This window comes from Rhipicephalus sanguineus, chromosome 1, assembly GCF_013339695.2.
Source record: "Rhipicephalus sanguineus isolate Rsan-2018 chromosome 1, BIME_Rsan_1.4, whole genome shotgun sequence".
Classification (NCBI taxonomy): domain Eukaryota; kingdom Metazoa; phylum Arthropoda; class Arachnida; order Ixodida; family Ixodidae; genus Rhipicephalus; species Rhipicephalus sanguineus.
In genome coordinates this window covers 235,451,938-235,477,249 of record NC_051176.1, presented here as the reverse complement: position 1 = coordinate 235,477,249, position 25,312 = coordinate 235,451,938, and the positions used below count along the sequence as shown (strand labels likewise).

Below are 25,312 nucleotides of genomic sequence, written 5' to 3'. Positions count from 1 at the left end.
TTTAAGGAGTGGTTGCCGAAATGAGGAACCTTTCTTTTTTTTTTTTCATCAGCAGTTGCACCGCCGTAAAACAAGAACGGTGTGTTTGGCCGAACCTACTCAGCTCCATGCTTCAGAATTCGCGTAAAAGCTGTCATAAAGTTTTGAAGTGAACAAAGCACGCCATCACGCCTCATAATGGCACTCGTCACTCAGCGCTTAACAAACGGCTTCTCGTGAATAGGTTCCACAAGAAAGGCTCCAAGTGGGCTGAAACGTCAGAAAAACAAGAAACAAGAGTGTGCCCAACAAAGAAACTTGCTGCGTGTTGCGTCGCATACAGAGCGCAAACATCGTTGTTTCAAAACCAAAAGCCGCCTTCAGCACTGACATGAGCCGTCGCGTTGTACTTGCAGCACTGCTTATCGCCTGCTGCACCAGTTTCAGCGGGGGAAATTCTGAATTACGTAAGTTCCCAAAGAATACTTTCAGACCGCCATCAATAGTATACTAACCTTTGCACAAAGAACGTTAAAACTATGTTCATATGAAGTTAAACGACGTAGTGATAGCCTCGAAGGTTTCTTTCTCCGCGACGATACACTGGACGGCGCAGAACACGTTCTGGAAATGCACGTCCAAGAGTAAGCACACCCGCCACCCAAACTTGTCCACGGGGGGCGTCGCAGCCGCACCCCCCCCCCCTCCGCCGCCCACACACCTTAGCGCATACCTTATTGCATACCTTAGCACATACCATTATAGCCGAGGAGGCTATAATGCCAGCTGCATTTTGTTCAGGACATGTAATAAATTTTTCTTATGCATCAAAATTTTGACCTCGGCAATGACAGAATCGTTTGTTGTGCCTTCTTCAATGCACAGTTTGTTCGACAACCAACAGCCTTTGCCCTTCTCCCTCCTCTTGCGAATGTGAAACCTACGCCTCTGAGTTTGTGCATGTACCAGGCCAGATCGTTATGCATGACCACTGTGTCATATGTGCCATTACCCGAAACTCGGGAAGGGCTAGTGCTCAGGCCTGCCTCCGGCCGACAAAACAAAGACAATAACTCTTCATAATTACGGAAGATTACTGCACTTTTTTACAGAATTTATATATCGCGACGGAATCACAGACTAGAAAGACATCAAGAAGCTTTTGTTAATCACACTTAGCTACGGTTGCAGTACTTTGAATATACGTATGTATATTATAACGATGTTTCAGCAGAGCTGTTATGCTCGAGGTTGGCCGTGTGTCGTAGACAGGAAACTATCAACATCATGAACCGGCACGCGCTCTCTTCTTCATTGTCGTCTTCTGCTTCGCTCCCAGAACACGTGCGCCCATTTCTCCGGCGTGAGATGCAATAACTCTGATGGGCGACAGAACGAGCACAGAGAGAGAGAAAGAAAAACAAAGATAGAGAAAGAGAGATATTCTTGGCGAAAAAAAATTCTTGAGAGCAAGCATAGCCATGTATAGAATAGCAAGGGTTGCGAAAGACAGAGGTGAGAGGGTAAAAGTCTAGCGAGCCAGGACCAGCTATAGGTGCCCACCAGGCTCTGCTGTGACCCAGCCTTGCGCGACTTATAGCCCTGTCACACGGGCAGTCTAACCGCAGTTAAGTACGACGGCCGTTACGTTTAACGGCTGTTGTACCTTGTCACACGACAACCCTAACCGCAGTTAATCCGCTAACGACCGTTTTCGTAAACGGAGGTAGGCAACCCCTGTTAGCGCCGTAAACTGACAACATGGCGGCCCCCATGGCGGACGCGAGCGGCTCGGTTCCCAGCGAAATACCGAGCCAAAAGCGTGTCAACTGGACCGTTGCGACGACAGAGGCGTTGAAACGCATTTGGGAAGATAAACTACCGTCTTTGAGGTACAAGTTTGTCCGTGCTGCAAAAATCTCGTGTGCATTTCACGAGATTCATACACGGCTGCGTTCGTTCATTGAACAGGGCTTCACGCTATTTGATAGACGCACATCAAAACACGCCGCTGACGCGTTCATAATCGAGCGTGAAGCCCTGTACAAGGCGGTGTTATAGCGGTGTTGCACGAACGCAGCCATGTATGAACTAAAGAACGCTTGGAAGCGCTGAAAACGTGTGACAGCGCCTCTGTCTGGTTTACGGTAACTGTGGTTAAATCCGCTAACTGCAGTTGGGTATAACAGCGGTTAAGCTTACCCGTGTGACAAGGGTATTAGTGCAAGCTTTTTTTTTTTTTTTTGCCTACAATTGTCAGTTTTTACGTTGGCATGTGTTTAAATATTAGGCTGGGCGATTTGATGCCAAACGATCTCTAGTTATTTCGACTTCCTCAGTTTCACATTTTAAAAATTCTGAGGTCTATCTGGCCTTGTGAAATGGCATATAACGGCTCGCTACAGTTAAAAAAAAATTAGTCCTCTTTCACAGGTATCTTTCATAACACGAAAGTGAAATGTGCCTCTATAGAAGCATTTGCGGCTGTGTTGGTCGTTACAAGGACCCTACAACACTCTTTGAACATGGCCATAAAATGCTGCCAATCGATAGTCGAGGCTCCTGCGACCATGTGAGCCATACATTAAGCGCAGCACGCGGAATGCAATTTACAATTAAATTTCAAAGTCAGCCAGAAATCGTTCGCTCTTCTCTCGAAAAATGATCAAGATCGAAAATGATCTCGAAAAATGAAAATCAACTGCGTCAAATACCCAAAGCACATGGACCCGGCCAATGGGTGATCTTAGCATTGTGAGTTGCATAGTGTGCCACGAAGTGCCAGCGCCGCGCTCTATATAATCTGCTATCTTGATCGCACTGACAGTGAGTCGCACGTCCAAAGAAAAGTGCTCAAGGTGATGACGCGCGCTGACGTACGGACATAGCTTCTTGCCCCCTTATCGTCACGCCTACCCCCTCCCCTCCCTGTGTAGCTTTCAACGCGCTTGCTGGGGCTAAAGGAGAGAGAAAGCGCTTATAGCGTGCGACAAATCCCTGTAACTCCGCTCGCAGTCGGTTTCCTGATAAAACATCGCCAACTGTGACTGAAAATTCACGGATTGAGAAGCAGTATTTGATAACTATAAACACGTCACCACGGTAACTCAACCAATATGAGGCCTGCATTACAGTAATTAAACATCGCAATGGTAAACCCGCCTGTATGTATAGTTTGCAGTAATAATAATAATTGTTGAGGTTTTACGTCCCAAAGCCACGATATGATTATGAGAGACGCCGTAGTGGGGGACTCCAGAAATTTCCAGCAGCTGGGGTTCTTTAACGTGCACCTAAATCTAAGTACACGGGTGCTCTTTTGCATGGCGCCCCCATCGGAATCGAACCCGCGTCCTCGAGTTGTATGTATAGTTTGGACGACCCATAGGTTTTGCCAATAAACTTTGCACGCCCAGTTTTCAGTTTAGTCCTTCCTTCATTCACGTTGCGGAGAATGAGAGAGCTGATGCTAAAACATGGTAAAACAAACACTCTCGGGCACTCCGACAGTGAAGCAACAGAAAAATGATAATGTTACTACAGAAGCCGTTTGCACCAATTGTAGCGTGTTTATTGTTTTTTAGTCCATCAACACCGCTTTCAGTAAACATTATTAAGTTGCACAGACGTTTAGTCTAAGAGGCATATATACACTGTAAGTTATAGAGACAGTTTCGACCTAGACCCGCCCATAGCTCTTACACCAACGATGCCTTTTGATTCGTCTTTCTTCTTTTTTAGTATGTCTCTCTTTCTGTTTGACGAGTAAGACCAGATCAAGAAATTGACAACACTGACAGGAACACTGTGGAAAAAGGAACTTGGAACACCAGGCAATTAGAAGCAAATTTTTGCAGCCTGTATTAACAAGCATAATACAATGCGTGCTAGCGAATTGAGCCATCCGGACTAGTTGAGAATTGCGCCAACCGTTCAAATAACATGTTCGTCTCTCTATCTCTCCAATTCCCAGAGAATCCATGGTTATCTCAGTTACTGGGCCAAGGTGATCACAAATATCCGAAGTCGTGCAATGTAGTCGAGGACTTCAATGCCTCTTCCGAAAAGGAGCCGGATCGGGTGCGGTGCACGCAGTTTCAGCACCTTTTTTCCAGGAGTCACGCAATGCTCTCCGCCGTGCGCAGTTCTCGAGCGCCTTTAAGGCACAAAGGAAGCAGTCTTTCGTGATCTCCAGTCTATTTCCACAGACACGGAGTTGATAGTACCACCTAACAGCACTTTAAATCACGAGAACATTGCCAGAATGCAACATGTACAGGCTCCCGCAGTATGCTATACACTCTTAATCAAATCCTGGCTAACGCATGCCCTGTAGGCGGGACTCTTCAAAACTCAGGAAAACTCCCGGCTATAGTAGGCCTTCGAAAAGGAATTAGCCGTGACAAGTGTATATAAAAAACGTGCACCCTTCACCGCCGCCCTATAGACGGCCTGCAGTATTAGTGGCGCGTCGGTGCGGGCCGCGTAATTGAGAATCCTGGCTACAGCTCAGCGAATGCTCCCGCGTGTTATAACTTGTCGGCGCAAGGGTCGGTGTATACGCATGCGCCGACAGCGTCAGCCGCAAAGGCGAGCAATGCTGCGAGGAGGTATACGCATGGAGCTAACTGCGCACTCTCTCTTGCGTGCGTGAGAGAGAATAGGGGCCGCTACGCTCTCCGTTGCACTCCGCTTCTGCTGTTTTTGCGCAGAGAAAAGAAAGGAAGGAGCTAAAAACGAGAGTTCGAAGATATTGTGATTGTGCGACGGGAAGGGGGTTGCGTTTTTGGCGCGATATGGGTTAGTTCTAGCGCATTCCACGACAGTGGCGGATGTTTGATAGGTTGGTGTGGTTTGTTGAGCGTGCCGCGTGAGCCGGTACTCGGCCGCCATGGAAAAGTTCTCTTATCTCAATATTAAGGGAGTGTTGCGAGGACATAGCGACATCCCCTTGGACGTGCAATGGCTGCACGCAAGCTGTTGACGCAGGATTACACGACGCTTTCGCGCCATTTCTGTCTAGCTGGTGCGCACACTGCGGACACAACCCGGCGCATCATACCTGCCTGGGTGAGTGCTGTTCTTTCTTCACATATATGTTCGTGCTGTTAGCGTTCACATTGTTGCATGCTTGCGCTTATGTATATGAATGACAGCATTGAACCGCCAGAATATTCTTTTTACGGCTTTTGAAATAACTACACGAGTATGCGTACGAGTAACTATACGAGTATACGAGTACTTATCTTTGTTGTAATCGTCATCCGTCTCCATAGTCGCGCACGTGTTGTCGTGCTGGTCGCATTTATTGTGAACTCTCATACAGTTCAGAGGCTTTCGTCGCTCTTGACAGGTGTCACTGAGAAAATCACTTCGTCTTGCTTGACAAGCTGTGTAATTTTAGCTCTCGCGTGGCTTCTTATCTTTCGGCTAGCAACTGCCCTCTGCATTTACGGTCAATGATACAATGCGGCAATCAAAGGAAGCATATTTTTGCTAGCAGTTGAATGATGTTAAGACATCCTTTCATGATAGGTCGTTATACTTCGCTGTGGTACCTGTGCAAACTGCAGATCTCGATGAAGGTAAAGTAGTGCGTCATATGTAATTTAGGCGTTAGCTAGTTGATGGCATTTTTGTTCTCTCATCTATCATTTCATGCAATGCAACAGCGATATATAACCGTGGTTGTATAAAAGTACTGTTGTTTTCGTTGGCAGCTTATTATTTATGTTGGATTGCTCATTGTTAATGTTATTACAGAGAAGTGAAGTGCGTACAGCAGTCGTAATAAGGGATATAATTCTCGTTCATCCTCGTGTTAGTATACACAGAATTTGAATACGTTTGCAGGTGACAAAACCTTCTGACACAAGAGGCAGGCGCAATTTTATCGAGCAACTGGCCAGGAGCTCACACCTTGCAGGGTCTCCAGCAGCAGCAGCAACACCGGCCGTGGTGTTGTTTACAATGCCGTAACTGAGCATACGATCTTTCTTTGTGTTTTTTATTCATTTTCTTTTTCTGTGTGTGTGTTTCACTCCCATCTAAATATCGCAGCCGAGCATTGACCCGCGGCAGCGCATTAATTTTTAGTCAAGCATTGGCTCCTACCATTCAAATATTTGCCGTAACCGGCATTCCCCTGGTATTAAAGTAAATTCGTTTGCAATATTGTGCAATAGTGTGCAACCAAGTTTCAAGCCAAGTTTACCTGCCACTTTATTTACTTAACGAATGAATCGTGAGTCTATTGTTATACTGCTTTCCTTGTACGTGATTCTCATCAAATTGCGGCTGTGCTGTGGTTTTGACTTGCAGCCGACATTCGAAACAGAGCTTCACTTTTAAGAAAAACTGGAAGTTTCATGGAGAAGTTCAACAAGGTCAAAGTCATACTCGGTCAGATGTGCAATGCCCGCATGTATTTCGTGGAGATCGATGGGTATATCTGAGGAAATCATGCTACGCTTTCTCTCATACCTGTAGTAAGATTATGGTTAAAACACTATTAGAAAGCTTCATTAGCAGCTTCTGAAAACACTTTCATATTTCTAACTTCTGCGACGCTGTCTACACAAAATTTGACAAGGTGTATAATAGATTGAAAACGTCCGTTTACTAGGTACACGTTTTTGTGTGATGGGCGAAAACACCAGGTGATCTAAGAACATAACGTCGCATGTGTCCTCTGCTTTTCTTTTTTTTCCGTCAGGATGACATGCCAGCAGCCCGCCCATCACCTGACCGCTGAATTTCGAGGGAGTACGACAACAAGGCGTTCTACTGCGATCAAGTGCAAGAGAATGTGAAACCTTCGGTTGGCACACTTCTAGAGAAAGCCCTTATTTGGTGCTTGACGATGTACTATGTTAAGGACCTCACATAGCCAAATGGGTATGCTCAATACTTCGTCTTGTGCAGAGTATTATGAACCCGGTTGTTCCCCAGGTGTTTTGCCGGCGGGAAGCTGCTGAAGACACATTGAAAAGATGAAAGGTATTTGTTAAGCACCAAAATATACTTGTCCAAAAAAAAAAAAACATCGGATGACACGTTTATCGTTTCCTTCAGCGCTGAGCATTTCTTTTAGCGCTGTTTGAATTTTTTTACAATAAATAATTATTTTTACCCCTGAGCAGTACCTGTTTCTCGCATGCTTATAAACGCTAGACACAGCGGGTGCTCTTGAACTAGCTGGTATCGTCCGTGAAGTCATTCTCAACCGAAATGATTCCGCTGAACGGTACATTTATGGGGAACGCGGTGCGTCTATGCTTTAAACGCCGCTACTAAAAAAAAAAAAACGATGCGAAATTTTATCGCATGTCTAAACACACTGCATGCTTATCGTTTACAAGCTCACTGTTAATGGTTAATCTAGGTACCCATCAAGGGGGAACTGAGCGCAAAAACGTTCCTATGTGATGTAATCGGTTCACGTTAAAAAAAATCCCAAGTGGTTAAAATGAGGTAGTATTAGCATACGGTAACCAGAGCTTCGTGTGCACAATTTCTTGTGTTTGCTGCCACTGCGCATCTGTCAAAGACTAAACACTGGTATACACACGTTGCTTTCCGAATACAGTATAGCGTACGTGCCCAGCCAACGCAACGTGTGCGTACACAATTCTAAAACTCTGTTAGCCAACAATCAACCACTACACGGCCTGCCACTTGACGTCAAGGGAGTCCGCATTAGGGATACCGCAACCTGACTGCTTTCTTCGTTCTTGTGCATGCCACAAACACACAAAAATAGTAATGAAGACGCTAGATAGGATCAATGGGGGATTAGTGCAGAGATCTTCGTCCTCAAGTGGACATAAGATAGGTTGGTAGTGATAAAAAACAAAATGCTTCCTTGGACAAATGCCCGAATCGTTTGCCGTGAAATGTACATGCTGTCGGCATGCTGTCGAAATCAAGTGCGGGCAGTAGAGCTTCCACGAGGTGTTCTAGATTTCGCAAAACCGTTCACCCTTTTCTCCTAAATCCGCGGTAAGCAATGCCTAAGTCTGGCAAACAATATTTGCATAATTAAATGACCATCCTCTGGAGCGTACATATGTGCCAGGGCGAAGCGCGCACGCCGGTGGGTGTATCTTGTAGAACATCGCTGCATTGGCTTAAAAAGTTCAGAAATCGTTAAACACTCCTTGTTCGACAAATGGCCAGTCTACGTTAACTTTCTTGCGATATGTCATAATTTAGCAGTTTAAGTTCCTCCTGACAACTGCCACACTGAGGCGCAACCGCTTTGCATGTGCGCAATAAAAAAAAAAAATCCAGCTTGCACCAAAAGTTGCATCCTTCGTAGACCATACCTTGTCTTTTAGCATCTGCGCATAGCTCTGGAACACAAGAACCTATTACTCGATGGTGGCGAATTAATTTTCTATTAATGCAGCACTATACTACGTTCTGGATTTCTGCTGTACGCAACGCGTTTCAGTAATACACACATAAAAAATTAGGTGCGTGTATACGTAAAAAACTCCACAAGGCTATCCCATGCACTCTAACACAACAAACATATTGCCCAGTCGCGTGCGCATGCAAATGCAGCTGTGTGGATGTAGCTCGTAAATGTTTGCGTGTTCCGCCATATTAATCACGGCGAGATTTGTCAAAAATTTATCAAAAGGTGAAACTTGTACAAGGCACTGCATGCCCATGAAAGTGCCTTTCGCACCAAAACTATACTTAGTACATTGCATGGACTCGCGCTTCCAGAAAATGTTTCAGTAAACTTATGTAAAAAATATAGCAGCTTTGAGATGAGTGTGAAGTGATTTAAATAGCGCGGCGAGACCGCTCAGCGTGAATCCAGATGTTCTCAAAAATATGGCCACTGATAGAGTCCTAACAGAACGCCACAAATATTTCTGCGATAAGTGCTGCCGGATATAAGATCCAGTCTATGTTAGCATCAAATTCCTGCCTGCGCACTGCGTGCCTGAGAACGGCGAACCGCGAGCCACGTCTCCAGCGTGCACAGCCGAATTCACGAGTCACGTATGTCGCGCGAGTGGCGTCCAACATAAACGGCATTTCCTCCGGGGCGCAGTCCGCCGAGCGACTGCGAATCTGCATGCAATCAGCGCCAGCTCCTCGCTTCCATGATCGACGGAAACGTCGCCCACATTTTTTATTGAAGCTAAAATAATGTCTACTGGGTAGTGTCATTCATTTGAGGGGTAGCGACGTGCACTATCCAACGTTTAGAGCCAAGATGAGTTCCTTTACAAGTGAAGTTCATCTGCAGTGCGTGCACGGCGTACCGCACCTGCTCGGGCGTGTTCGCATATTGTATATACGGCTGACAATACCACGATTATCAGCGCATGTTCATCTCAGTGTGTAATTATTACGGGGAGAGGGTCGAGCCAACGACGGTAACAGGTAAAGCATCCTGGCATATGAGCGTGAGCGGTTTGTTCTGAAGCACGGTCGACTACGGCTTCGAAATAAACTGAATAGGCTTAGTGACGATATCGGCTACCGGCCCGGTAACCGTCGGCGGTGAAGCGGCCAGCGACGTTACTGAGAACACGGCGATTCTCCGTCGGTAATCGGCTACGTCGCTGTGCGGTTGCCGCGGATGGATTCCGAGCACACGTTCCACGGCAAGCGAATCTTGACGTTGAAAACTCGTTCAATCCACGAAAGGCAACAGGCTGACGGCTAACATCAATAGAACTCGGGTATTATGCGCACCAAGATTCTTTAAATGTCACTGAGGCGCCAGTGCCGAATATATGCGGAACAGTTTTATCTTTTATACCAAGCACGCAAATTCGCCTCAAGCATGCTCCCAGAAATAACTTGAGTGACCCCATATATATTTTCACGAATGTCATTTAAAAAAATGTCTCCTTACGTATCAGTGAACGCTACATTTTAATACGACTTCCACTGCACGAATACGCCAGAGCACGTAGCGACGCATTGGTGCATATAAACCCCCGTTCTTTTACCGCAGTGGCCGCAGCGTGCAGTGGTGTAGTGGTTAGCGTACGCGCTTGGCGATCGAGTGTTCGCGAGTTCGAATCCCCGTGTGTTCATTGTGAATTCTTTGTGGTTTACTTCTGAATGTATTATGTGTGTATGGATTATGTATGTCATAAAACATGTGTCTAAGCCTCCAAATCCCCGAATGGAGCTTAAAAGGTGACCTAAAATCAATTTTTTTTTCGCCGCTTCGTACACCGCCTATAGCTAGGACGCGCCGCAGCTGGGACGCAGCGTAGGTAGGACTCTCCGTAGCCAGGACAGCTGGTCACGTGGAACGAGGAGATGTCTATAGCCGGCCTTAAACTAGCCGGAATTCGAGACGAAAAATCTCCGGCCTATATTGAGTCCCGCCTATGAGATGAGCCGCTAAGAAAGCTACTACGCCGAGGGACGGCTACGGGTGGCACCGCCTACAGGTTGTGCCGGCTAAACAGACAGTCTATAGGCGTTAGATTTTTCGTCTCGTTTCCGGGCTATAGACTGCCACTTTAAGCAGGAAATGATTAAGAGTGTAGGGCAAGTTAAAAGGAATACCTACAAGTATACATCTATAACGAGCGATATTGCACGAAAGCTGAACGCTATCAACTATGCGTTGTGAAACAAGTAGGCAGTCTGCGTAAACATGGCGTTCCATCATCTGTTCACCGCACTCCCTCGTCGTCCAATTCGCGTATAGATTAATTGTCTGTGATGTCTCGTACGGCTTATTAGCGTCGCCATGCAGTTCTCGATGTTCAGAACGACGTGTACAGTCATTACGCTCGCCGTGTAAGCACTGGTGTGTGATGTGATCTCGTGTCCATACGTGGCATAGGGCAAAACCGACTCATTTCGCTCCGAAACTTTCTCGAAGCAGATGAGCAGCGTGGGTCGGCTGGACGCACTTCGGAGCCCGATGTCGCCAGAGCGAAGGTAAGGGAACATCTGCGGGACAAAGTTGGAAGGGGCAACGAGGATGTCAATCCATCCGGAAATATTGGAGACCGTAAGTATCGCTCATTGTTTCCTACCGTCCTTCACGCACCCTGCATATGCACATATAAATGTCGCTGATACTTGTACCCGGAGCTCCGCTCTGTGCAGTGTCTTTACCAGGACTTATTTACATAGGTTATATTTATATTTATTATATAAATATAAGACTATATTTATTCACTAGCATGACGACTTTCAGTGCAAAAAAAGAAAAGAAAAAAAGAAGTGTTTCTATTATGTTAAAATGCACTCCATATTCGCCATTTACAGGGTATTAGACTGGGAGGAGAGGATTACCTTTTTCAACGTGAACTTTACTAGCAGGTCCTCAAGCAACATTATGTTGCTTGTGTATAGCTGTGTGCAGCATCACTGTTCCCAACTAGCTGCGAAACGCACCTTTTCGACAGCATAAGGAAAACTTCTTGTGCTCTAGCTCTTGAGTAGGGCTTATAAAAGCCACATGTACACATAGACCGGTCGGAATGCAGACAGAGAGGGTTACGCAGCTGCACTGATTCTCTTGATGTGTGGTGGTCTCGCGTGCTCAATCACTTAACTTTATCTACAACTCCTTAAATCTCTGCAGTCATCAAAGCTTTGAGTACACTGTACTTACGCTTCCCAAAATATTGTTAAAATGACGGGCCTAAAGTTAGTGATAGAATGACAACAAGGCAGACTGTTTCAAGAGCAGTTCACAAAGCAATCTCTGGCACTGCTTATTTGAAGAACGAGATTGCGGCAAATCTAGCGCACTTGTTTTATTCTACGTTAAGCGAAGTTTTCTTAAACAATTTAAATATTTGGTTTGTTGATAATACATGATGCGTGCGATTTGTCTTATTCCCCAACTACGTGCCGATTTCTGTTCACGTTCCTAAACCACAGCAGGTGTTGGTGTTTCACCACATTTCACATAGTAAGCGTGACTTCGAAGTTCGTAGAGTTAGAAAGTCACAGAGCTTGTGCTGTATACGTGAGCTCACTCTCGCAAGCCCCTGCTTGTTCCATGTTCCATAGTCTTCAACGTTTAAAAAAAGAGGGTGACCTTATTTTTAGGTCTGGCGGTCCCATGCCGCCAATTTCCCACAGGGTGGGTGCCCTCCCAAGCGACTTTGAACTTCGCTCTGCCGAGCACCAGGCCGGAAGTGCACTTGTCCCTATTTTACCGGTAGGTACCCGGCGGCAGCAATTCTCTGCCTCCCACAGCAGAGGCGGATGCTCAACTATTTCATCAAGGCTGCGGTGGGTTAAGGTGCGCCCAGGGGTCTTTGCAGAACCTTATGGGGCCACCTTTCGAGATGAGTACCCAGAAACAACCGAGCGCCAGGTCGGTGTACTCCTTTACCCATTAGGAAAAACCGGTGGGTTCCCGGTCAGCACTGGGAATCGAACCCGGTACCTTCCGCATTGGCAGCGGACGCTCAACCATGTAGCCACCGCTGCGGTGTTTTACGGTTCAAAGATGATCGTCCAGGCGATGGCCTCAGTGATTGCCCTTTCAAAGGTTTACGTTGCACAGCACTGAGGAGAATAACATTTTGAAGTAACAGTTAAGAACACCGGTTCCTTAAACTGACAGCACTTGGCTGTGGCGGCCTGGTCATAGGCAGCGAGCATGTCCCAATCGTCCCCGTTAGTACGGAAGTGACCAAGTTCGCTAAAGCCTTCGACCAGCGCCTGTAGTAATACAGAAGGATTCTCTCCTCCCAGTGGCTTGATGAGCGCAAGGCGAGGAGTCCTTCAAAGAACGCACTTCGTGCGTATAGAAATGAACACCACGAGCACTGTGCCCTACAACCTGCTCATCTCTGGGCCTCCGGCGTGTGTGTCGAAGATGTGGTTCAAACAACTACTTTCGCGCCCATTGCATCGCACCATTGCGTAGTCGCTGCAACGCGCAAGGGTCATGATTTGAGCAACGAATGTGACGACCCGTGCAGGAACCGTGGGAATAACCATCTCAACACTGTCTGGCCTGTACAGCGCACCCATTCGGACACCATCTGCGAGGAGTTTCCATATCTAAAGCTGGCATCATAAGGACAATGACGTCTGTGTTGGCGGTCATGGAGGTCATGGGCGTCGTACTGCTTTTGTATTTGCAAGCTCTAACAGAATACAAAAATAGCTGCTCGATCATAGACACGACGTTGCGTTTCTCATCATCTCAGGCGAGGCAATAAGCACGTGCGTAGGTCGACGCGGAATATTCTGCCACTCGCGCCATTGGCGTCGCCCACAACGCGCGTTCCGACACGTTTGCCGTGGCGGACGTGCCAACTTTTCCGTTTGCTACTGTTGACATTCCTCCTGCGTAAGCCGTTATGCGTGCCGATAGCTAAGCCATCGACGAACGGCGTTGTTCGTTTGTCGGATGCAGTCAAAAAATAGAGATGTGTATTCACTCGTTGTCGCCCTGCGTACTTCCATGGTGGATCGCGCGCTTGGAAAGCCCGCGACGCGAGAACTGCCCTCCCTGCTCCCTAATGGTAAATCCCGCTGGGGACCGCTGCTTACATACGGCTCAGCCTCTGCCATACAAAGAGGCGTCTTCGAAGAGTAGCTTCACCCTATAGCACTTGACAGCAGCATGAGACTTTCGTTTAGTCTCGGTGAATTCCACATTGAAATAGGATCTTTCTTCAACAGCACTTTATGACAACAGTGTTTTGTGTGTCTAATGTACAAGCGAGCACTGTGCGCTGGTGCACTATTGGGGCAAACTATAGAGATTGCCCTTCGCCCATGTTCTCTCTACAGTTTAGAGAGGGCTCTTCACCACAGACACCGACTCCGGAATTTCGACAAAATGAGCTTTTTAACGCTGTTGCGTTAAAATGAAGGGAAGACATGGGCGGCAAACATCAATTAAGATCGTGCACGAAACGCCAAGTGCATGCGGCGAGCCAGAAAGACGCATGCTGCTCAAATGGCTCCTCAAGATCGCGCACGGAAGGCCAAGCGCATGCGGCAAGCCAGACAAGACGACGCATGCCGCAGCAAAAGGACACATGCAGCTCAAATGGGCATCTTTAAAGCAGCATACGTGAAATTCAAAAGGGGCTTTCGGGACGGGCATTTCGGATTTAGTTGCAGGGTGTGTGATCGGCTAAGCTTGAAAGTTCTGAGTCACCTCTGTTTCGTGTGATACACAGCTTCGCTGGTGAATGAAGAATGAGCAGCGCAAACACGGGACGAAGAAAAGAAAATACGAGGACGTGCGCTGACAGCCAACTGATTATTTATTGGAAGAAACCAAGAGTATATATATAAGAAAAAAATTGTGCAAGCTTGAACGAGCATTAGGTGGCATTTCCTGACGTCACTTACTTGAAGGAAATGTCACTTCATCTTTGTTCGTGCTTGCGCTATATCTTTTTTTCTTATATGTATATTCTTGGTTTCTTCCAATAAATAATCAGTTGGCAGTCAGCGTCCTCGTGTTTTCTCTTCTACGTCCCGTGCTTGCGCGGTTAATTATCTCTTTGAGACATGTACCAACTAGCCCGCCTTTCGCGACTTGTCCAGCTGGTGATACACTTGCACAGAGTGAGACGACTCCTCAGTTTTTAACTGCGAAGCATTTCTTAGCGAACCTTCCGCACTTTGAGCGTTTCTATCTATCTATCTATCTATCTATCTATCTATCTATCTATCTATCTATCTATCTATCTAGCCGCCTACGTCTGGGTGCTCTCATGATCGCCTCCTTAACTTGAAGGTGACCGAAATTGGCATGGGAGGGTAAGAGGATTTGACGAATATGACTGTCGGGTCATGACAGGAACTACGTGAAAATCGTGTCGCGTACGTCGTCAAACCCTTTCCTCCAGACACGTGTGGCACATACCCGTTTACCATGGGCCGCGGTATACGGGTATGTGCCACAGGTGATTGACAGTTTATATATACCCAGGAACGGCGAGAACAGACATGGTAACTTAAATGCGAGAGCGTTAGGAAAAACCGACATCGGCAGCGTTGACCCGACGAATAGAAAGAATAGAAATTAGGATCCCAGAAGGAATCGAACCCAAGCATTTTGTGTGGCAATCAGGTATTATACCACAGAGCCACGCCAGGTCTATAAACTGGTTTGAGAAAACAGCCTATGCAGACGTAATGTCGCTGCAATGTCTACTGTAGTTGTGGTGCTGGCTATCTAACTCTACCCCTTTCAGTCACGAATTATGATGCACTGTCTGCAAATGCATCAAATTTCCATGGCATGATTTCAAGGCACTCAGTATTACATTCCAAGAAATAAAATGAAGGAATGTGTTGTCTTGTGTGAGTTACAGTAAAAATGCTAATTAGCGTGTAATTAAATATCTAATTATTCTGCAATCAGTCAGCTTCACTCCTTGCATAAAAGGAATCAACTATTAGGCCCGAAATGCATGCACAGTTTGTTTTTTGGTTGTATGCTTTTCGAGCGAAGAAAAAAATACTCTTGACGTTGGTCCTGGAACGTCGCACGTCGAACGATCGTCGAACATGGTAGTGTCTCTAGCAAAGTGATCATCTGTAACAATATACAGCATAATGAAGTTAAATAGGCTCTAGTTGTCCACTCAGGAAGCCTGCACGAATGTGCACACTAAGTTTCAGGTCATTTGAAGAAACACGCGGTGCGTGATGCGACTTCGAAGTTGATGTGTACACTTGTACACACCGTGACTGAAAGGGTTACAAGAAAACATTAAACACTACATATGTACTCCTACGATACAGGCATCACATCAGATTAACGTCTGTGCTTCCAGTGTTGGTTCCGCTTTTATAGCAGTCTAATAAACATTACATTTCTATTCCTATGATTCAGCAAGCTATATTGAAGCATTGCTCGATCCCGGAGGAATGCATTAGCGAAAGTTACGTATGCTATTCACATGATTGCACCACAAAGTTCACTTAGTTTCGATAATACTGAAGTATGTATACTCTAGCGTGAGGGTTGACGTTGCATCGCACCATAAGTTACCCTTTAAACACCTGTGTTGTCGACGTGCCTGGTAAGCCCACGATGTGCACACAGCTACTACGCTTACAAAAACGCGTCGATCCACCTCGTAACGCTTGGCTCAAAGCCATAAAATACAGTATAGAAGTACTCGCTGACGCATAAAAAAATCGACGGTGACTTTACGTGCGCACGTGTTGTGTTCACGTATACTAGATATTCCAGCTAAGTCTACAGCCAATGTTTAAACTAACGCTGAAGCATTCTATAAGGATACGAGCACAAGCATGTCATTTTTTTAATAGTAATATTTGGGGTTTAACGTCCCAAAACCACGATATGATTATGAGGGACATTTTTTACGAATTAAGCGACTTCGTAAGTATATATAGTAACAGCGTTCTAGGAAACATGTAATGCGGGAATATCTAACGTCTTATTTATTATGCAATCACTTTTTGCGGCGCCCTAAAGAAATTTCGTGAAACATTGAATAAAATGAATGTACGGAGGGACAGGAGGAGCGGGGGGGGGGGGGGGGGGAGAGAAGAAACGCGAACAGCACGGCGCGCTGTTTTCATCACGGTCTGACCTTGGTGGCAATAAAACGATGCTAGAAGGGTTCTTTATTGTATAATAGAGGACTCTAATAGTTTTTATTATCATCCAGGCTGCATCCGCTTGAAAATAAATGCGAAACAGCAGAGAATGTAGGTGCCGCACTATTCGAGTTTCTTTCCATCCCCACTGTACATGACATGCCTCGTTGTACGCCGAGATTTGCATGTTCTCAAACGTGCAGCGTATGAAGTAACAGCGCATTTAAGACTGGTGGGCCTCCGCTTAAACTTAAGAAGGGACACGGCAGCTATATACTGACTATACGCAGCGCTATCGCTAACGATCGCTGCAAATTGCGCACTCAACGCCTGCGTTGCTGCCCCGATACTTTTTAAGAGGCATCACACTTAAGGTTTAACGCGCCGTTCGTTCATACGTGGCACGTTTGAGATCGCCGCAATCGCGGCGCTTAAAGCGATCATGTCTTTTTTTTTTTTCTCGTTTTTTCTCATATTGCGCAGGCTTTCTTAAGGACGCAGAAAAACAGAGCATTACTTAATAAGTAGAAAGTTGAAAACTGCTGTTTTAAGTGTTTGCTACAGCGCTTTCAACAACTTTCACATTGAAAGTTTTGTCCCAAAGTTAGCACTTGCGAAGTTGCTTAATTAATCTTGTACTCGTTATGCAGTTAAGCAAAGAAAAAAATGTGTACAGAAGAGTTACTCGATGATAAAGTTGTATATAAAACTAAGTTGTATAACACTTTTTTAAATGGCGTTGTCTCGCATGTTATTTATTTATTTTACAATACTGCAGACCTGATGGGCCTAAGCAGAAGTGGAATCTCGAACAATTATTAGCATAAGTTAGGGTTCATCAAATATTAAGAATATTATTAGCCGAATAGTCTATAAGCACGCTCGCCCTCTCTCAATACGGTTCTGTTACAATATTAGCGTTTTGTAGCGCGCATGCTTTCAGGCCCTTCTGCACAAGTGTCTGCTAAGGCAGAATATAGTGGGTGCAGGGCGCCAAGAGTAGGAAGGAACAGCAGAGACAGGAAAGAGCGCTAACTTTCAACTGAATTTACTGAAGATACTTCGGCCACTTTTATACAAGGTGCAAAGATAGGTGCGCATGGTAATTATGCATAACATCGTCAACTGAGAAATGAATATTCTCTATCAGATAGGTGAAGTGATGGTGTGCTGATGAATCCATCCGCAGCCTTCCTGATAAAAAACGCTTCTATAATCTCTCTCTCTTTCTTCGTTTTCGCTTTCTTCAAAAACCTTGTCTCGTGGAATATAGGATTGCATTTGCATTTCTTGCAATGCACAGCCATGTGGCTGCCATATCCATTTTTTATGTTGTATGCATGCTGTCTCGCTCGGTCATTAAAACACTGCCCTGTTTGTCCTATCTATATCTTTTCACAGCTCAATGGTACTTCGTATATGACATCTGATTGGCAATCAGCCCATTCATCCAATCGTAGTACATTCGAATCGGTCACCACTTCTCCGACTTAATCACTTTGCATATTCTTTTGGCATGTCACCAAGAATGTTGGACGAGACCAAAAAAGCAGCGACCTCAGGAGGTGTGATTGGATGTATGTCCTACAATTGTATGAATGTACTAGTTCTTGAAGGGAAGGATCCTCCGTACGAGGCTGCAAGACTGCGTCACTTAAAAAGCCTAGCTGGTAATACAGCCAAATTCCTTTGGAAACGAACCCTGCTCTTTTTGCCGAGGGATAGACGCAAAAGCCCATTGCCGTCACGTTTATACAGATGGGTCTGTCACAGATGGATCATCTGCTGTGGGTGTGTGAATACCGTCGGCAAATGTCACCATCACAGCCACTTTTAGTCACCGTACTTCCGCCGCTGCCACTGAGCTGGCTGCATTGCGGAGGGCGCTTGCATATATAAAAGATCAGAGACCGGACTCTTGGGTGATATTCTCCGACTCACGAGCCGCACTGCAGTCCCTTAAATCACCACGTACACAAGACCAACTAGTCATGGACATCAGGCGCCTAGACAATAATGCTCATGGATGTAGTACTGCAGTGGCTGCTCGCTCACTGCGGCATAGAAGGGAATGTTCGTGCTGACTCCGCTGCCAGAGCTGCGCATGACACGGCATCTGAGAAAATCGAAATTTCTTGTTCAAGAAAAGACGCAGCGATTTGGTATCTGCGTTTGCGCGGAATCTGCAGAGTACAATATGGTGCGATGCAAATAACCAGTACGGACCGCTGCACAGAGTAGACCCGACGTGTAGCTTTTATATGCCACAGGGACTAACCAGGCAAGGTGAAACTTGCATTCATCGGCTGAGACTCGACGTTGCCTACACGAAATACTTCAAGCACAAGATCAGGCAGTCGGACTCACCCACGTGCACCCCATGTAACACTCGGGAAGACTTAAAGCACGTACTCTGCGATTGCTCCCGTTAGACGCCGAACGACGGATTCTGAAGGCAGTACTTCATTTGCAACACGGCTCGAGCTTGGAGCTGCGGCACCTTCTCGGCCTGTGGCAAGATAGCAGTTGTGCGATGCGCAACACAAAAGCGCTGTTGGCGTTCTTGAGGAACACTCAGCTTAACCAAAGCTTGTGAATGACTCTTTTTATATGTATATGTGCGTTTGTGACTGTACGTACATTTGTGTGTATATGGTGTATATGTGATCATTGTATATACCATAGTCATCACCCAACACCTGGAGTAGCAAGCCAGGCGACAAACCAGGCTAACCTCTCCAGGAATTTCATTAAAGAATATTATCTCTCTCTCTCTCCATCACTGAGTAAAGTCACCAAGTTGGGTGGAGCATCTTTACCGGATGAGGTTGAAAAGGTGCTTGAGGAGGGGCCGAAGTACAGTTTTCAACCACGACTGGAACCCCGTCAGCAGCTGGCTAAGGCACGTAGCCTGGGAGACAAGGCTAGCGAAGATGCAAGAAGCCATCTCATAGCGGAGAGTGTTGAATGTACCATTCATAACTTCTAGAAAGCCCCGAGATTGCCTCTGAAGAGTGCCACCTATATGAAAGATACCAAATTGGAAGTGATACAGGCCGATAAGGAAGGTGGATTTGTGATGCTTCCACAAGGTTTATTTGGATCGAAAGCAACCACTGCAATTAAGAAACATTTCAAGCCCGTCAGCATTTCAACCCCAAACAGCAGAAAAGGAAAGCGTTGAAGCTAACCAAGGACCTGAATCTTGAGACCCTAATAAAGCTAGTGGGCAAGTCCGAAAAAGGCTACTTAGACGTTTTTCTTTTTTTTTTTTTTCACTTGCAAAACCCACAAGCTTGAGCAATCTGTCACAGTAATCGTTTCAGAGAGAACATCGTGGCAGAAACAGGTAGAAAAATTTCTTCAGGACAGTTTGAAAAAGCTAACTTTTGAAGATCCGTTCCTTGTAAGAAGCTCTTGCGATCTGGTACATGAACCACAGGAAGGGTTTCGTCCCTCCGTGGTAGGATTTTCAAAAGATGTTGAGGACCTGTGTTACTCTTTTCATGTGATGGCCTTCTTTCGACCCTGCGGAAATGTTTTGAAGAACAGGAGCCGCATTTTCAGAACAGTGTGGGCATGAACACTGACAATTTTATCACACTCTTAGAATTTTATCTCCACTCGAGTATACCATCAACCACGATGGGCAATTTTTATTTCAACGCACTGGCATATGGCTCCACTTCTTTGTGACATCTTTTTATCTGTGGTTGATAAACGCATTACTGCGAGCCTTTCATGAATGCCTGTATGTCGAGTGTACCGTTATGTCGACGATTACCTTGTGTTTGTTGAGGAAGGGGTGCACTTGTGTTTCAATGACAAGGTTGAGGACGTGCTCTACGTCTTCACAGAGCACTCTTGTGGGCTCAAATCACCTTCGAATTGCCAAAAGACAAGTGCATTTAGTATTTAGACATTAACCTTTCGTTTTCTGATAATGGACATATTTGCTGGTGCTATCAGCCTAGGAGCGCTAACAATGTCATTCCTTTTGATAGTGGCCATTCAAAGTTAATCAAAAGAGGAATTGCCACCACATGTGCTCAGGCCGTCTTTCACAAGTCATGTGAGCACAAGGCGGAGGTCAGTCTAACTAACTAGATTGAAAGACTTAAATCTGCTGGCTGTTCCAACAGCGTCATCGTACCCGTTTGCGAAACCCTCCTGCAGAAAGTAAAGGAAAAAAAAAAACAGGACCAAAAGGGAAAGAAAACGATCAAAGACCATTACCTGTTATATCGTACGTACACAAGTTGTCTCACAATTTAAAGAAAATAGCGACTAGATACGATATCAATTTGTTGTTTTCCGCCCCTTGCAAGCTTTCAAAAGCGTGTGTCCTAAACAGCAACAAGATTAGTCGACTGCGCAACATTCGTCACCAGTGAAGGTTTACTGATTGCCAATCAGATTTCGTATTCGGCTTTTCGGTCGATTTCAAGACTGCGATAGCAGGAACACGTGTTGTACCCCATGAAACTTCCGGCCACTTCAATTATCACCCTCTAACACCGAAGCAGAAAGCGTGTTTTTTAAGTTGTGCCCGAGTAAGGAAGGACTCTTTTTCCGCTTTCAGCTAAAAGGAAGGCGCTTAAAGTTAAGCGCTAACTCTTATAATGTTGTGTGTCTAGTTTAGAATAATATTTATTTAAAATATCTGGCCAGACACGGCGAGAAAAGTGTTGAAATTTGCGGGCTACTCGCTAAGGCTTTTGTTCCCCGCCAGTGCTACTAGGCTACGCCGGCGCACAAAACCGTAAGCTGACCAGCACGTGTATTTGTAAACAGCGAAAGGGTCTATACGGAATACCGTTGAGCTGTGGAAAGATATACATAGAACACACAGGGCAATGTTTTAATGACCGAGCGAGACAGCTTGCATACAACGTAAAAAATGGATATGGTAGCCACCTGGCTGTGCATTGCAAGGAATGCAAATGCAATCCTCTATTTCACGAGGCAAGGTTTTTGAAGAAAGCGAAAACGAAGAAAGAGAGAGATTATAGAAGCGTTTTTTTATCAGGAAGGCTGTGGATCGCTGCATCAGCACACCATCACTTCACCTATCTGATAGAGCATTCACTTCTCAGTTGACAATGTTATGTATAAACACACACGTGTTGTCGTCCATGCGCACCTATCTTTGCACCTTGTATAAAAGTTGCCGAAGTACCTTCAATAAATTCAGTTGGAAAGTCAACGCTCTTTCCTGTCTGTTCCTCCCTACTTTTGTCGCGCTGCATCTACTATATTCAGCACGAACCAACTCGCCAAAATCAAGCTTTTGTTGCTGCTAAGGCAGAAATGCCCTATTTTTCCACCGTCATATTTTACTGTATCCCAGAATCTCATTGTGTGACTGTGCGTTTCTTGGCACACGTCACTAGGCATTGACATATATATTTACTGCATCTATATTTTACTCACTTTACAGCGTCTGTTTTAGGCCCGTTTACAGACAAGACACATTTCTATTTGGGAATAATCTTGCCATTGTCGCACCTGGCCTGGCCCTCTTTGGTCCCGCTTAGTTTTTGCACTGTATACATAAAACACCACTCTGATAAAAAAAAGGGGGGTGCGACTTGGTCTATACAGGATGAAACAATGTGCATTTGGTCGCGTTATTTTAGAATGCTTCGGTATTACTGCGAAGCTTGGCTGTTCAGTCAACTATGACATCCTTATAAGAGACCTGCGCCCCTGCAGCTCTGACCAGCTGTGCGGCACCCTACAAAAGAAAAAGTGTTCTTGGCGACGATGTGTTGTACTCGGCGCTGCAAGATATAACCGCAAACCGTAGCCTACAATGCTTGCGTTCTATATCTAAGCTCGAATGTGTGCTGCAAGCCCTGTGTTTTGCATGAATTGAAGCAGTGTTTTGTGGAATATGTTGCCGTGTATGCATTGCAGCAGGAGACGGCAGCGTTGGGTTTGAAAGCCTGGGCATGTCGAAGGTAGGTGTTATGGATCTTCCCCATTACTGGAAGAGAACTGGGTGCTACGTGTTCATACAATGTGTTTCTGCTTGCTGAAAAACCTCTTTGTTATGTGTGTCTCGAATCCTATGAGACTAACATCTAAACTCGTCTTTACATATAGGAGGAAAGGTATTAGATTGCGAGACGGAGGGCTACAGTTGTATTGCGAGGGACGTATGCAAGAATTGGATGTTCAGAGCGTTTTTATTCGGCTGCAAGGACGACAAAGTGTGCTGCGAGATGAGTAAGTTCCGCACTTTCTCAATGACACAGCTCGAACTGAACATTTCGTGAGACCTGTTGTTTGTGAGCTCGTCTTTTTGATATAAAACGCGTGATGAGGCACAGAATTTGAACCTCGTAAGGCACAACAAAAACTGTCGTTCGCGCTGTTACTCGCGCCTGCACAGCTTTGTTCAGTGAGTTGACAGTTATCTGCAGCCTATCTGTACAACAGGTGCAACTGACTGAGCAGCTTTCTTTTCCTTTCTCCCTCTCTTTCAAACTTGAGCAACGTGAAAGACGGACGCCGTACCGAAATAACGGTGCATCTAATGTTACATTTCTACCATTTATTTCGCTCGACGAAAGTTAATTACTATTAATTTTTTTTGTCCTTGAAGTTTCTTTTTGACTGCTAAGTAAGATGCCACGCAGCCAAGCTCGAGGACGCGTCTTCAAATCAAAGTCACAGCGGCCGAATTTCGATGAGGGCGGAAGGCAAGAACAACCGTGTACATAGGTTTAGCTGGCCGCCAAGGAGGCCCAGGTGATCAAATATAATCCGGAGTCTGCAACTACGTATGCGGAGTGCCTCATAATCATATTGTAGCGTTGGCGCGTAAAGCTCTAGAATGTAATTTGTTTCTATTTCAATGCCGCCATAATACACCAAGCATTTCTATCTTATTTTGTCAGATGCCAAACGAGCGAACCAGCCCGAAAAATAAAGAGACTCGACTAACGCATTCTTGTCTTCTTCCACAGCCAAAGGCACTACCTGCCTCGCAGGAGCCGGATTCCCTGGAAAGTGCGTGTCCAACGACAGCTCGGTTTACTGCAGCTCCAGGATACCCAGCAGCGACTGCTCGCTTAGTCAACTTTGCTGCCGACTTTAAAGCAACGGAGGCGCAGCGCGAATCGGTTGCCATTCTCCGACATGATTAAAGGATGGTTGCATGGCACGCACCAAACAGTACAGCCTCGTTATTTTTTTCTTCTCAGTGACAAAAGCAGCGCGCACATGGATGAACCAGAATAAGGGGCCTTAGCGCTCTCATTCTCCAGGCAGCAATGCGATACTGTATCTCGGCAAATTCGTAATTATTCGGGCATTCTTCAATACCATGAGCGCCATTCTCCCAAACGCTTGGTCTTGCCCAACGCAGCCTCTTGCACAAACGAGCTGGCGCCAGTTTGTGCAAGAGACAGTATTGGGCAAAACAAAGTTAGCGAGGATACCGTTAATCGTCGTGATCAAGAATGTTTTCATGGTGCTTATGCAAGGGTCTGTGTAATTTGTGCAACGGGAATCGATGAAGAATACAATAAAAACTATTTTAAACACTATACCAAAAAAAAAAAACTTCCCTTTCGCATTTGGGGGAACTCCTCTAGAAAGAAAGAAAGAAAGAAAGAAAGAAAGAAAGAAAGAAAGAAAGAAAGAAAGAAAGAAAGAAAGAAAGAAAGAAAGAAAGAAAGAAAGAAAGAAAGAAAGAAAGAAAGAAGAATTCTTCAATTTTAAATGCGTAAGTATTTCTGTGCCGACTCAACGAAAAAACTGAGTCCGCGCGTACCACTGCCACCTAAAGGGGCCCTGCAACACTTCTCCAAGTAATCGTCTAATGGCTTCATTAAAAGAGCTTATTGTCTCACAAAGTGGCAAAATTTTTAGAATCCGTCAAGTACGCGCGGTGTTACAGAGATTTTCTGCACGTTTTAAGCGCTTTCTCTCTTTTCGCACCAGCAAGAGAGCTGAAAGCTACGCATGGAGGGGGATGACAAGGGGGCAAGAGGATGCGTCCCTTCGCCAGCGCACGTCATGACCTTGAACACTTTCTTTTCATTTTTTCTGCGAATGCACGGCTTGCCTTCAGTGTGATATCGCGAGCGCGCCCGCCGACACGTGGCGGCATCCCGCGGCGGCCACGGTAACTATGCAGCTCACCATGCTGAAATCGGCTAACGGCTGTGGACTTGCGTATATGGCGCAGTGATTTGAGTGTATGGCATCATTTGTAGAGAGAATAGGGAACGATTTCTAGCATACTTTGAGAAATAATTGTAAATCCCAGGCCGCGTACTGCGCTACATGTAATGGTTGGCTCGCGTGTTCTCAGGAGCCACGACTACCGATCGGTAGCGTTTTCTGACCATGCCGAAAAAGTGTTGCAGGGTCCCTTTAAGACGAATCTCGGTAACGAAGTAAATATATAAAACAAAACAAATTTACCAGGGACTGGATTTTGAAACTAGTGTTTCAACCGATGCCGAGTGTCTTACACACTCGGCTAAGCACCCGGGCTTGCCGAATGTGAATGCATCTGAACCATATGGATGCCTGATAATGGCAGCACAAAACGAGTGCAAAAGGAGAACCCTTTCTATGAAGGCTTCGTGCAAATATTTCGTGGTGGTCGAATAAAAGCCCTCTTTGGGACACGATGTATGGAGGATTGAACGCATTAGAAAAATTCCGACTGCGAAAATTTAATGACAAACACGCGTTTCAGTGGTCGAGGGGTGCGCCTTCCGTGGGGCCGTTCCAGACGCTAACGAACGTC

General features: G+C 45.7%; 1 protein-coding gene across 1 annotated transcript; it reads left to right on the top strand.

Annotated features, from left to right (window-relative positions):
• Positions 1–348: 348 nt before the first annotated feature.
• LOC119387804 (uncharacterized) lies at positions 349–23,712 on the top strand. The gene is made up of 4 exons (XM_037655320.2): positions 349–446; positions 10,856–10,984; positions 22,651–22,773; positions 23,517–23,712. The coding sequence occupies exons 1-4, from the start codon at positions 371–373 to the stop codon at positions 23,645–23,647; spliced, it is 459 nt and encodes a 152-aa protein (XP_037511248.1). The 5' UTR covers positions 349–370; the 3' UTR covers positions 23,648–23,712.
• The last annotated feature ends 1,600 nt before the right edge of the window (positions 23,713–25,312 follow it).

Bases quoted from the DNA above. Each gene is read 5' to 3' on its own strand.
- LOC119387804 (XM_037655320.2), top strand. From the start codon at position 371: ATGAGCCGTCGCGTTGTACTTGCAGCACTGCTTATCGCCTGCTGCACC. The intron at 10,985-22,650 runs GTAAGTATCGCT...CTTTACATATAG, and splicing joins ATCCGGAAATATTGGAGACC to GAGGAAAGGTATTAGATTGC. The intron at 22,774-23,516 runs GTAAGTTCCGCA...CTTCTTCCACAG, and splicing joins CAAAGTGTGCTGCGAGATGA to CCAAAGGCACTACCTGCCTC.